At 38.6% G+C, this 11,971-nt stretch overlaps 1 protein-coding gene across 2 annotated transcripts; it reads left to right on the top strand.

Annotated features, from left to right (window-relative positions):
- Positions 1-483: 483 nt before the first annotated feature.
- On the top strand, positions 484-11,971 carry LOC113051336 (TNF receptor-associated factor 6). 2 transcript variants are annotated; one of them, XM_026214981.1, is made up of 8 exons: positions 493-632; positions 981-1,040; positions 1,214-1,512; positions 3,998-4,148; positions 6,763-6,921; positions 8,758-8,829; positions 8,958-9,035; positions 9,168-11,971. In XM_026214981.1, exons 2-8 carry the CDS (start codon positions 1,029-1,031, stop codon positions 10,035-10,037), a joined length of 1,641 nt encoding a protein of 546 aa, XP_026070766.1. In that variant the 5' UTR covers positions 493-632; positions 981-1,028; the 3' UTR covers positions 10,038-11,971. The 2 variants fall into 2 exon arrangements, with proteins under 2 accessions (XP_026070768.1, XP_026070766.1); XM_026214983.1 differs by lacking the exon at positions 981-1,040 and having other exon boundaries at positions 484-632.

Genomic DNA, 11,971 nt, shown 5'->3' with positions numbered 1-11,971 from the left:
TATTCAGTCTTTTAGTTTTTAAAAAGAAATCTCACCCCAGAAGCAGTCATAGAAAAGAGCTTATGTTAAAAAGGTTATTAAAAATACAAAGAGGACAGCATTTCAAAACTGCTGCAATACTACTATAGGGAGGGAAACTTAAATAACTGCAGTTAAAAAAAGAACACAATTTTAATGTGTATATGGTGGCAAAATGGGGAGCTACTTATAGTGCATTGTTTTGCATGTATCAAGCACTGATTCATTCCTGCTTTACAGTACAGTAGGTGTCGACAATGTTCCTTAGGAGTTATTCGCCATTAAACAAGAAGAAGAAGACGTTGCGCTAATACAAGGGTTGCCAAGTCCGCAATTTTCCGCCGAATTGGACCACTTTTGCTGCGGGTTGTTTTTCATGTCCGTGAGTTTAAGCGACCCCAGTAACGTGATATTTACCGCACCAAAAACGTGTATTTTACCCCACCGGAATGCGATTTTTACCGTGGGGATCCCCTCAAAACGCGATTTGGCTAGTTTTGAGTAGTAATTGGGCGGGTTTTTTTGTGAAAACCTGGCAACCCTGGCTATTACGCTGATGTTTGGAGAGACAGGAAGGTTGTTGTAGACAGACAGCGAGGCCGGACCGAGGCAAGGTATGTAAATTAAACATATTACTAATAACGTTGATCTGATACCGAGTCTTACGTTATATACCAAGATGTATTGTGGTGTTACAACTATAATATCAAGTTAAAAGTGTGTTTCCATTAGGCGATGTAAGGAAAGTTTCTGATGCAAGTTACCGTTAACCGTCGGTTATGACTGGTTAGCCGATTTGCTTCTTAAATTTTTCACTTTAACCATGAAAGAAGCTTTACAAGAATTACATTTAAGAGATGTTTATCCTTTTGAAATATATGTTTACGTTTACGCTGTATAAAGTGGGTATTTTTGGCAACAAAAAAGGAACTTTCCAGTTGAGCGAAAAGTTTTTCCCACAGTTCAGCCCCGCCCCGCAGAGCTTTGCGTGAGGAAACAACGGTTCAAAGATGAATACTTCGGTAGGCCTGGAGTTACTCATCCTATGACTTTTCACTTTGCATAATTATTTAGGAAATCACCCTAATATATCACCCTCTTGCCACATTCTCTGTGCTTTTAAGACGGGGTGTTGTAGGGATGGTTATCAGTTATTTTCACTCATCAACAGAACACTCTCTTGATGTGATTACAGATGGCTTGCAATGACTCTGAGAAATCCAGCCTCGATGATGTCTGCTGTAATGACCAATACTCCAGCTGTGCAGCAGCCATGGAGAAAGACAGTTATTCGTATCTGAGCCCGACAGAGAACCCCTCCACCATCAGTGTCTCTGCGAGTATCCCCCCGGACCAGCAAGGCTATGACGTGGAGTTTGACCCTCCGCTAGAGAGCAAGTATGAGTGCCCTATCTGTCTGATGGGCCTTCGCTCCGCAGTACAGACACCATGTGGACATCGATTCTGCAACTCGTGCATCAGGAAGTCCATCAGGTCAGTAACTTGAAGTGTGTTCGTCACTTTCAAAATTCACACTGTGCTTAACCCTGCTGTGTCATATTCAAAACGTACACTTCTAAGGCTAAATTGTCAACATAATCAAAACTGAATACAGAAATGTATTCAATCTTGTATATGCTTTCTGTCATCTTATTGATAGTTTATAGTTTTAGTTTAATTCTAAAAATGCCCCCCTGGAATCTTTACTAATTTATTATATAAACATAAGAATAACATTAGTAATAATTTAAGATGAACATTTCATGAACTGAAGAAACTAGAGAGATCATAAAACTAAGTATTTAAATCTATTATCTATTGTAATAATAGGTTATTTAAGTTTATTATCTAAGGTATGTTATTAGGATGTATGGAGTGCTAGCAGTCTGTTGTGATCTCATTGATTTATATCACAAGCTATCAGAATATCATCTTAATATTTGGCAATATAAATACAAAACTGCACAAAATTCAAGTAAAATTGTTTGAATTGTTTTTTCCTTCCTCAGATATAAGCTCCATATTGTCCTATATCATACTATAGGTAGTCACAAAAGCCAGATTTATCAAATATGATAAACATCATTATCTATCTATCTATCTATCTATCTATCTATCTATCTATCTATCTATCTATCTATCTATCTACAGTACAGACCAAAAGTTTGGACACACCTTCTCATTCAAAGAGTTTTCTTTTTTTTTCATGACTATGAAAATTGTAGATTCACACTGAAGGCATCGAAACTATGAATTAACACATGTGGAATTATATACATAACAAAAAAGTGTGAAACAACTGAAAATATGTCATATTGTAGGTTCTTCAAAGTAGCCACCTTTTGCTTTGATTACTGCTTTGCACACTCTTGGCATTCTCTTGATGAGCTTCAAGAGGTAGTCACCTGAAATGGTCTTCACTTCACAGGTGTGCCCTGTCAGGTTTAATAAGTGTGATTTCTTGCCTTATAAATGGGGTTGGGACCATCAGTTGTGTTGTGCAGAAGTCAGGTGGATACACAAGCTGATAGTCCTACTGAATAGACTGTTAGAATTTGTATTATGGCAAGAAAAAAGCAGCGAAGTACAGGAAAACGAGTGGTCATCATACTTTAAGAAATAAAGGTCAGTCAGTCCGAAAAATTGGTAAAACTTTGAAAGTGTCCCCAAGTGCAGCGCTACAAAGAAACTGGCTCACATGTGGACCGCCCCAGGAAAGGAAGACCAAGAGTCACCTCCGCTGCGGAGGATAAGTTCATCCGAGTCACGAGCCTCAGAAATCGCAGGTTAACAGCAGCTCAGATTAGAGGCCAGGTCAATGGCACACGGAGTTCTAGCAGCAGACACATCTGTAGAACAACTGTTAAGAGGAAACTGTGTGAATCAGGCCTTCATGGTAGAATATCTGCTAGGAAACCACTTCTAAAGAAAGGCAACAAGCAGAAAAGACTTTTTTGGGCTAAAGAACACAAGGAATGGACATTAGACCAGTGGAAATCTGTGCTTTGGTCTGATGAGTCCAAATTTGAGATCTTTGGTTCCAACCACCGTGTCTTTGTGCGACGCAGAAAAGCTGAACGGACGGACTCTACATGCCTGGTTCCCACCGTGAAGCATGGATGAGGAGGTGTGATGGTGTTGGGGTGCTTTGCTGGTGACACTGTTGGGGATTTATTCAAAATTGAAGGCATACTGAACCAGCATGGCTACCACAGCATCTTGCTGCGGCATGCTATTCCATCTGGTTTGCGTTTAGTTGGACCATCATTTATTTTTCAACAGGACAATGACCCCAAACACACCTCCAGGCTGTGTAAGGGCTATTTGACCAAGAAGGAGAGTGATGGGGTGCTGCGCCAGATGACCTGGCCTCCACAGTCACCGGACCTGAACCCAATCGAGATAGGTTAGGGGTGAGCTGGACCGCAGACAGAAGGCAAAAGGGCCAACAAGTGCTAAGCATCTCTTGAGGAACTCCTTCAAGACTGTTGGAAGACCATTTCAGGTGACTCTTGAAGCTCATCAAGAGAATGTCAAGAGTGTGCAAAGCAGTAATCAAAGCAAAAGGTGGCTACTTTGAAGAACCTACAATATGACATATTTTCAGTTGTTTCACACTTTTTTGTTATGTATATAATTCCACATGTGTTAATTCATAGTTTTGATGCCTTCAGTGTGAATCTACAATTTTCATAGTCATGAAAAAAAAAGTAAACTCTTTGAGAAGGTGTGTCCAAACTTTTGGTCTGTACTGTACATACATATATACATACATACACACACATATATATAATTGTTAAATATATGGTTAATTTAATAACTTTTTTAAATATTTTGTTTAAAGTTCCAATAAAATGCAATATTTGTTAAAAAAAAAAAAAAAATAAGCAGACTATTATTTCTTGACTTTTGACTATTACATTATGTCAGACTTTACAGGGTAAAAAATGCAAAAATATATCTTCCTATTTTCTGGCAGGGACACAGGGCAAAAATGTCCAGTTGACAATGAGGTGCTGCTTGAGGAACAGCTCTTCCCTGATAACTTTGCCAAACGAGAGATCCTCTCACTTACTGTCCGATGTCCTAATGTAGGATGCTGTGATAAAATGGAGTTGCGCCAGCTGGAGGTAAATTTGTGGGTCTGACATGGTAAAAGTATTTTAAATGCTGTATTTGAAATATTTGTACTTAAAAAAAAAAAAAAAAAAAAATATATATATATATATATATTTATGTGTCAGGCCAGTCACACCAAAAATAGAATGCATGCTTAGTATTATGGTGATTTGGCAGGAGGGCTGGGCGATATATCAAATATTAGTGATAATATTGAAATAATTTTGACGATATTGTAATATATTGAATATGAGTATTTCAAATTCAAGCATAATTTTTTCCAAAAGAACATGCCGAATTAGAGCTTCGCTGTTACAAAGGATACATTTTCTGCCCGGATGTTTGCTTATTTTAAGCAATCTGGCAACCATGTGCAAGTGCTCACTCCTCATTGTGGAAGCGCCACCGATGATGATCTGAAAACACTAACAAGCTGGAGTTTAGCGATCTAATGAAAGCAACGTTCAGCCGGTCGGAGTTCTGTCATTTCATCTCGACTGTATTGTTTGAGATTGTGATCGCTGAATAAATGCACTTACTCGACCGCTGATGTTTGAATAGAGAAACATAGACTATGGCCATCTGGAATTACTATTAGGAATTTTCACTGTTTTTATAATATAGACAGAGAGAGTGCAAAAGTCTTGGTATTAAAGGGGTCATATGATTTAAAAAAAAAAATCATTATTATGTGTATTTGGTGTAATTGAATATGTTGACATGCTTTCATGTAAAAAAAAAAAAACCACATCATTTTTCAAATACTGTACATTATTGTAGGTCCTCTATCTCTGTCTTAAACGAGTCGCTTTCTACAAAGCCCCTCCTTCTGACAAGCGCAGTCTGCTCTGATTGGCCAACTGACACAGTGCATTGTGATTGGCTGAACGCTGCAAGTACTCGTTGGAAATGTAACGCCCCTTTTCATAATCGCTAGCTTCATCTTTCAAAATAAATGTAAAGAAAGTTAATAATGTCCTTAGTTTTACCATCAGTTCAAGCTCAAAAAGGAAACAGTCACGTGACGGACACAGTGATGAAGCTCATATGTGCGGTTAAGACAGATGACTCCACTGTTTGACCATCTCTCTCTCTCTCTCTCTCACACACACACACACACACACAACGTGCAAAACTCCTCATGTGAACAGTCAATTGCAAATACTTTAATAACAAAACATACATGGCTGATTCAGAAGCGCCAGATTGTTGTTGCAAAGTCAGAATAACCTCCTCTCCTAGGTTCACGAAACGGTCGTCCATAAAATGCGTTGCTGTTCTGTTGTAAGTGATATTAAAAAATCCTAAATGCATCTACTGTCGGAAGGCCAAATAAAGTGCTTTCACCTAGAAACACACAGCATCTCCCTGACATGACTTCTTCAACACTAACTGCGGTTACTGAAACTACGCCTTGTTTCTCTGCGTGAACATTTGGGCTGCATTAAGCAAATATTTCCACATAGTGACATAGACATGTAGAGGGGTGTTTGAACGAGGCGTTTTGGGGGGCATGGCAGAGTCTTAACTTTTATAAAGAATATCTCTTTGGATTTGAGACTTTAGTCTTTGCAACTTTACAGATCTTCTTTATGCAACAAGAGCTTGTAACACTCCGAAGAGAAAGGACAAATTTTAATCGCATCATATGAACCCTTTAATAAGAAATACCTATGTGCTTCAAAACTAGCTCCCCACCTGAGAGGGTTTTAAGTGCCAGTGAGAACATAGTTTCATAATGTCACAGAGCTTCTTTTAAACCAGAGACAGGTGACAGACTTGTTCTTAGCTAAAAACTTGTTAGTTAAAAAAAAAAAAAAAATATATATATATATATTTACCCCAGTTGCGCAGTTTAATTGTGATTTGCAAGTACTAAAAAAGTTGACAAAGAACTTTCTGTACTTGTTTTGCATTACTTCAGTTATATATACATGTGTTCATTTAACAAAAAGCTGTGATCACTTGGTCTTGATTTTTTTTTAACTGCTTAAATTAGCTGTTCAATAGAAATAGTTTTTTTAAAGGGGGAAAAGAAAATTGTTTTTTTTATCGTTTAAATGCAAAATTTTTGAGAGATATATCGAATATCGTAAAACCTTTGACAACATCATGATTTTTGTTATATATATATATATATATATATATATATCGCCCAGCCATATTTGGCAGTACAAAGAAATGCAGCCTGTGAATAAGAATACTCTAGCTTTGGTGCATATGTATGAAATCAACATTTTTTTAGAAATGAGACCCCAAGTTCCTAACTAAATATATATATATATATATATATATATATATATATATATATATATATATATATATATATATATATACACACACACACACACACAGTACAGACCAAAAGTTTGGACACACCTTCTCATTCAAAGAGTTTTCTTTATTTTCATGACTATGAAAATTTTTCTAGTTTTTGGCCTAAAACTTTGTTGTGTAAATGGCCCTAAAACTGTCCTTGGATATGTTATGTATTAACTCCTCAGAGAAGCAAGGCCTTTCATAAATGCCATTTAAAACCCATTAGTGTGGCGTCATGAACAGGCTTGCTAAATCGCAGTTGTCATGGTGGCAACTAATTGTGTTGTCACATTCTCTTTTCCTCAGAAACACTTGTCTCATTGTGAGTTTGCCACAGTGCCATGCCCTCAGTGTCTGGAGTCTGTTCGTAAGAGCCATCTGGATGAACACAAGAGCCAGCAGTGTTTACAGCGGCTTATGACCTGCCCTGATTGTGCAGGGAGCTTTATGTATGCTGACAAACAGGTGAAACCCATTGTTTCCTTTTTTATATACTGGATATGTTTAGATTGGGTTAAAGTTGTTTTGAAAGTAGATCAGTATTTATTTATATTCAATTCACTTTTTTCAGTTTATTTTAGTAATTATATGTGCTTTTGTCATTTGTTGATTTTTCATATTTATATTTAGCTATTTTGTTCAGTACCCTCCACTAATATTGGCACCCTTGGTAAATATGAGCAAAGGTGGCTGTGAAAACAAATCCAATCATGATGTATAAATTAAACATTTAAAACGCATGAAAATAAATATTTTCTATCACTTTATCACTCTTGAAATGACCTGGATACTAAATAATCTAACCCTCATACTTACATGAAAATAGCAGTCTATTTATTTAGTGGTCCAAGTTGAAGTCAGTGTGTACATTAATGACAACATGGGACAAATATAATCATTTAGTGGCAGCAGGTGCTGCGAGCTGCGAGTCCTTTATGGGAAACGCCGAATCATCAGAACACCGGCGCAAGGCTGCTCACAGCGTTTGGTTACGTGTCGCATCAGAACCGTTTTCGGAACCGAAACTTAGAAATTGCTCACGGTTCCGGTTCTTATTAAAAATCAGAACCTGTTCTGAATAAGAACCGGTTCTTAGTTCCCAACTCTACTTGTCACACACCCTAGTGCCGATAAGCGGTGATATAGCTCATAATTTCCAAAGTGTATAATACAGCTTTTATTATTCCGGACAATCATATTCATGAGTCAGAAGTCAGATCTTAATGCTTGAAAAGTCCTTGAAAGTCCTGGAAATAAATTTTTCAGTTTGTGTACGAACCCTGCAAATCTCGTTTTTTGGAAGTGGGGGGAAAATCTCATTTTGAAATGTTTTTCTCTAGTTCACAATTATTGCCACATAATTATCGTAACATCCTTTTCCCAAGATAATAGCTCTGCGTTTTATCCTATAATGCCTGATGGGTTTGTAGAACACCTGACAAAAGATCAGAGACCATTCCTTCATTCATTCCTTCAGAATCTCTCCAGATCCTTCATGTTGGTGCTTTTTAACCTCAGCTCACCCCACTCATTATTTAACAGGGATCAGGGAACTGAGACGGCCATGGCAGAGACTATGTGGGGATGTAGGGGATGTTTGACAGGCCTGTATATATTAAGGCTTTCTGACCCCAAGACTCAACTAATCTCAGCAGTTCTCCAGCTATGATGCTTGTAGAGTCTCTGTCTGGCCACTCAAACTCTCCTCCTGACTGTGCATTAGGTCGATATAGACACACGTCCTCTTCCAGGCAGATCTGGAACATCTTAAGTTGATTGGAACTACTTTATTATTGCCCTGATGATGGAAATGGGGATTTTCAATGCTTTAGCTATTTCCTTATTGCCCTGTTCCAAGTCACCCTGGTGTGCTAGAATCTTTTTTTAATATATATTATAATGTGTATGGGAATATTATTCAGCAATACTTTACTCATAAGAATTTTGAGTGGTGCAGTTGTAACAGTTATTTTATAATGTGAGTTTTTATCAATCAGTTGTTTCACTTCAATGAAAGGTTAGAATAATAAAATGGAATAAAGAATTCTTTGAATGAAAGATAACAAAGATAAATGATTCAGATTTTCACAGCCATCTTTTCTCTTATTTATCAAGGGTGCCAATATTAGTGGAGGGCACTGTACTTCTATTTCTTTATTCTGTATTGAGCTTATTTTATTTCAGTTTCCTGTTTATAAGTTACGTTTTCGTTGTTTTTGTTTTATTTGAACATTTTAATGGTTTTAGTTCTCAATAACAACACTGTCTGAAAGGATTGTCTTTTTTTTTTTTTTTTTTTAGATTCATGAAAAGATTTGTCCTTTCGCCAATACAGTGTGTAAATATTGCGGAATGGAGCTCATTCGGGATCAGGTGCGTCAGATGATTTTTCACTCCTATGCACATTTCCTGAGGCACAACAGTAATGAACTCTTTTTGATAGTTCAAATGATCCATTGTTAAACTATGAAGCTGAATGCATCTGTTCTTATTGGTTTCAGTTGGCATTGCACTGTGACACAGACTGTCTTAAAGCTCCTGTAGCCTGTACTTTCAGCACGTTTGGTTGTCGTGAAAAGGTGGGCCATGAGATTCCTTTTTGCATAAGGCTCAAAAACATATGTGCTGTTCTTCTGAACATTCTGTTCATCAAAGAATCCTGCAATAACATATATCTGTCAAACCTTTTTATTTCTCTGGAAATGTTACAGATGCCAAGAAATGAACTGGCCCAGCACATGCAGGAATTTACACAAATGCACATGCGTTACATGGCTGAGTTCCTGCGCAGCCAGACACACAGTAGCTGCCCGGTGCCGTCAAATGCCGCCCACTCTTTGTCAGACGAACGAGGAGCAACTGCCCGAGCACCAGAGTCGTGCCAGTGTAAACCAGAGCTGATGAACCTGCGGGAGACAGTTTTGGAGCTGGAGGGTCGGCTGGTTCGTCAAGATCAACAGATCCGGGAGCTGTGCATCCACAATGAGACACAGAAAAACCAGGTCACAGAGCTACGCCGAAAGCTGAGCACCCTGGAGGATGCCACCCGAGAGCTGGAAGCCCAGCAGTATCAAGGCGTCTACGTATGGCGCTTGGAGAACTTCTCCCTTCACCTGCGCAACCAAGAGGCTGGTCAATCCATAGTCCTCCACAGCCCACCTTTCTACACGGGCCGGCCGGGGTACAAACTCTGCCTACGACTGCATCTGCAAACTCCCAACGCCCCTCGCTGTTCCAACTACATCTCACTTTTCGTGCACACTATGCAGGGTGAGTTTGACAGCCAGCTCTCCTGGCCCTTGCAGGGCAAGATCCAGCTGGCGGTGTTGGACCAGGTCGAGGGGCAGCATCATGTGGAAGTGATGGAGACCAAGCCGGACCTGCAGGCCTTCCAGAGGCCCACTGTGCAACGCAACCCCAAGGGTTTCGGGTACGTCACTTTCCTGCACCTACAGGTGTTGCAGCAGCGTGGGTTTGTGAAAGACGACGTGCTGTTGGTGCGCTGCGAGGTGACACCACGATTTGATGCTAGCCTCAGGAGGGAAGGAGTTCAACCTCGGGGGTCAGAACCTTCACTTTGAGTTCCTGCATCGCTCTTGTACTCTTAAGTTCTCATAGACACTTTGCTGAAACAAGCAAGATGTGGAAAAACCTCGTCATGATACACCAGGCTTCGTAATGGCAGTTGCACAACTCTCGTGTCTGTTGTGAAGTGTTTTATATACAAATGTTTCTCAAAAGCATTTTAATCCGTGCAATCAACGGAAAACCTGATAAGTATCAGAAATTCACTGAATGTCCTGTCAACCAAGCTAAAGGGTGTGAAACTATTATTTTAAAGGTGCTGCTTATGCTAAGAGTTAGCTTCCACAAAATATTTTCGTTGTACTACATCCAACTAATTTTTGCTGCCTTTTCTGCCAACTCGTGCCAAAACGTGCTTAATTTTCATTTATCTGACAAGACCTGACAATTTAAAGCGTCATTAGTACAGTACAACACAGTTTACTATGATCATAGTGAATGTTGTGCTTTGTTCATTTAACAACTTAACCACAAGGTGTGGTGTGGTTACATTAGCAAAGTGTCAATGAAAAACTGTTAGCGATGCATGAAGTGTGGCCTTTTCAAACCAGGCAACTCTCTGTTGGTTAATGGAGTGAATCAGTTTGAACTCTTTGGGAAAGCTGCCTGGGGAAATCCTTTGCCCTCTCGTGAAAAACTCCCAGTCACTTGGATTTATATAGAAATGACTTGATTTTTTCCCAAGACAATTAATGATGGACTAATATATGCAAGTTAATCTAATAATTGTATTGACACTGGAAATCTGACAATCTTTTTTTTTTCATATAATGTTAACTTCATCACAATATACAGTGCCAAAATTAGTGGATGTGTGCCTTTTATAAATTATTTTTGAATTCAAGTTGTTTGTCTTTTTATGCGCACTCTAAAGTTCTCACAGATGCAGATTTTAGAGGTGTGTTTTAGTCAGATCCCAGGACTCGCAAAATGGTTAGCCCTGGACATCCCAGGATATTGTGTTTTCAAGTCGAGCTACCAAAATCTATCACCGCTGTGCCCGGCGGGTTATCTTAAATGCAGGTCTTCAAGTTAGTTGCATCAAATTTAAGGGTCTATTTATGTGAAGGTGTCTCTGGAGGGAACAGACTGTCGTCAGAAGTGTTTCGATGCTATTATCACTTTCACTTTCTTTCTTGTAATGCCAGATAAAGCAGCGTTCATGAGCACAGCGCCCAGAAAACAGCTCTAATTCTACGTTTCAAAGAGACGGGGTAGCTGCAGGTCAGAGTAATAGGTGTGGCAAAAGGTGAATGCTACCAAAGTCTTAAAGAACTTTGATGCTACAACAGAAACTAAACCCTAACCCTAACCCTAACCCTAGCCTTTATCTGCCCACTGCTCCAGCCTGCAGTTATCCCTACCTGGTTCAAAAGCCCCACTTAGTGGCAGAAAATTAAAATAAGAATCTCAGTTAGCCCTTCTGCGGGTTAATTTAGTTAAATTTCTTTCTTTTTTTAAGATCAGTGTAAATTTTGACCCATGTTTTTCTGCAGCAAACACACAGAGTTGTAAATGTGAGATAAGCTAATGTGCCTTCTAAAAATCTAAACAGTCAAATAAAAATCTAAAAACAAATATGTATATATTACAAATATATTTATATTACATATATATTTATTTGAAATTCATTTTATTTTTGACTCATCCCTTTAAAAAGGGGTAACAGGATGCCCTTAATGACAAGTCTTTCCCACAAGTTCAAGGTACACACCAGAGAGCCTTCAGAGATGTAATGTCTAATCCTTATTTCATTTGGACCAGTTGTGAATTTGGAAGAACATGGACGTGAGTAGTACAAATAATCTTTCATTTTTGGGTGCACCAGCACTTTGTTGTTTTGTGGTTGAGTAGAAAGCAGACTTGTAAAAGCATTTTGAGATCACAACAGAATAATACTTTAGGGCTAGATTAAACTATAATGAATCAA

Source organism: Carassius auratus, chromosome 32 (genome assembly GCF_003368295.1).
Source record: "Carassius auratus strain Wakin chromosome 32, ASM336829v1, whole genome shotgun sequence".
Lineage (NCBI taxonomy): Eukaryota > Metazoa > Chordata > Actinopteri > Cypriniformes > Cyprinidae > Carassius > Carassius auratus.
Note: the sequence above shows the minus strand (reverse complement) of the source record. Positions and strands in the feature narration are given on the sequence as shown.

Coding starts and splice junctions, on each gene's coding strand:
- LOC113051336 (XM_026214981.1), top strand. Junction 4,149..6,762: donor TGGAGTTGCGCCAGCTGGAG/GTAAATTTGTGG, acceptor TCTTTTCCTCAG/AAACACTTGTCTCATTGTGA. Junction 8,830..8,957: donor TGGAGCTCATTCGGGATCAG/GTGCGTCAGATG, acceptor TATTGGTTTCAG/TTGGCATTGCACTGTGACAC.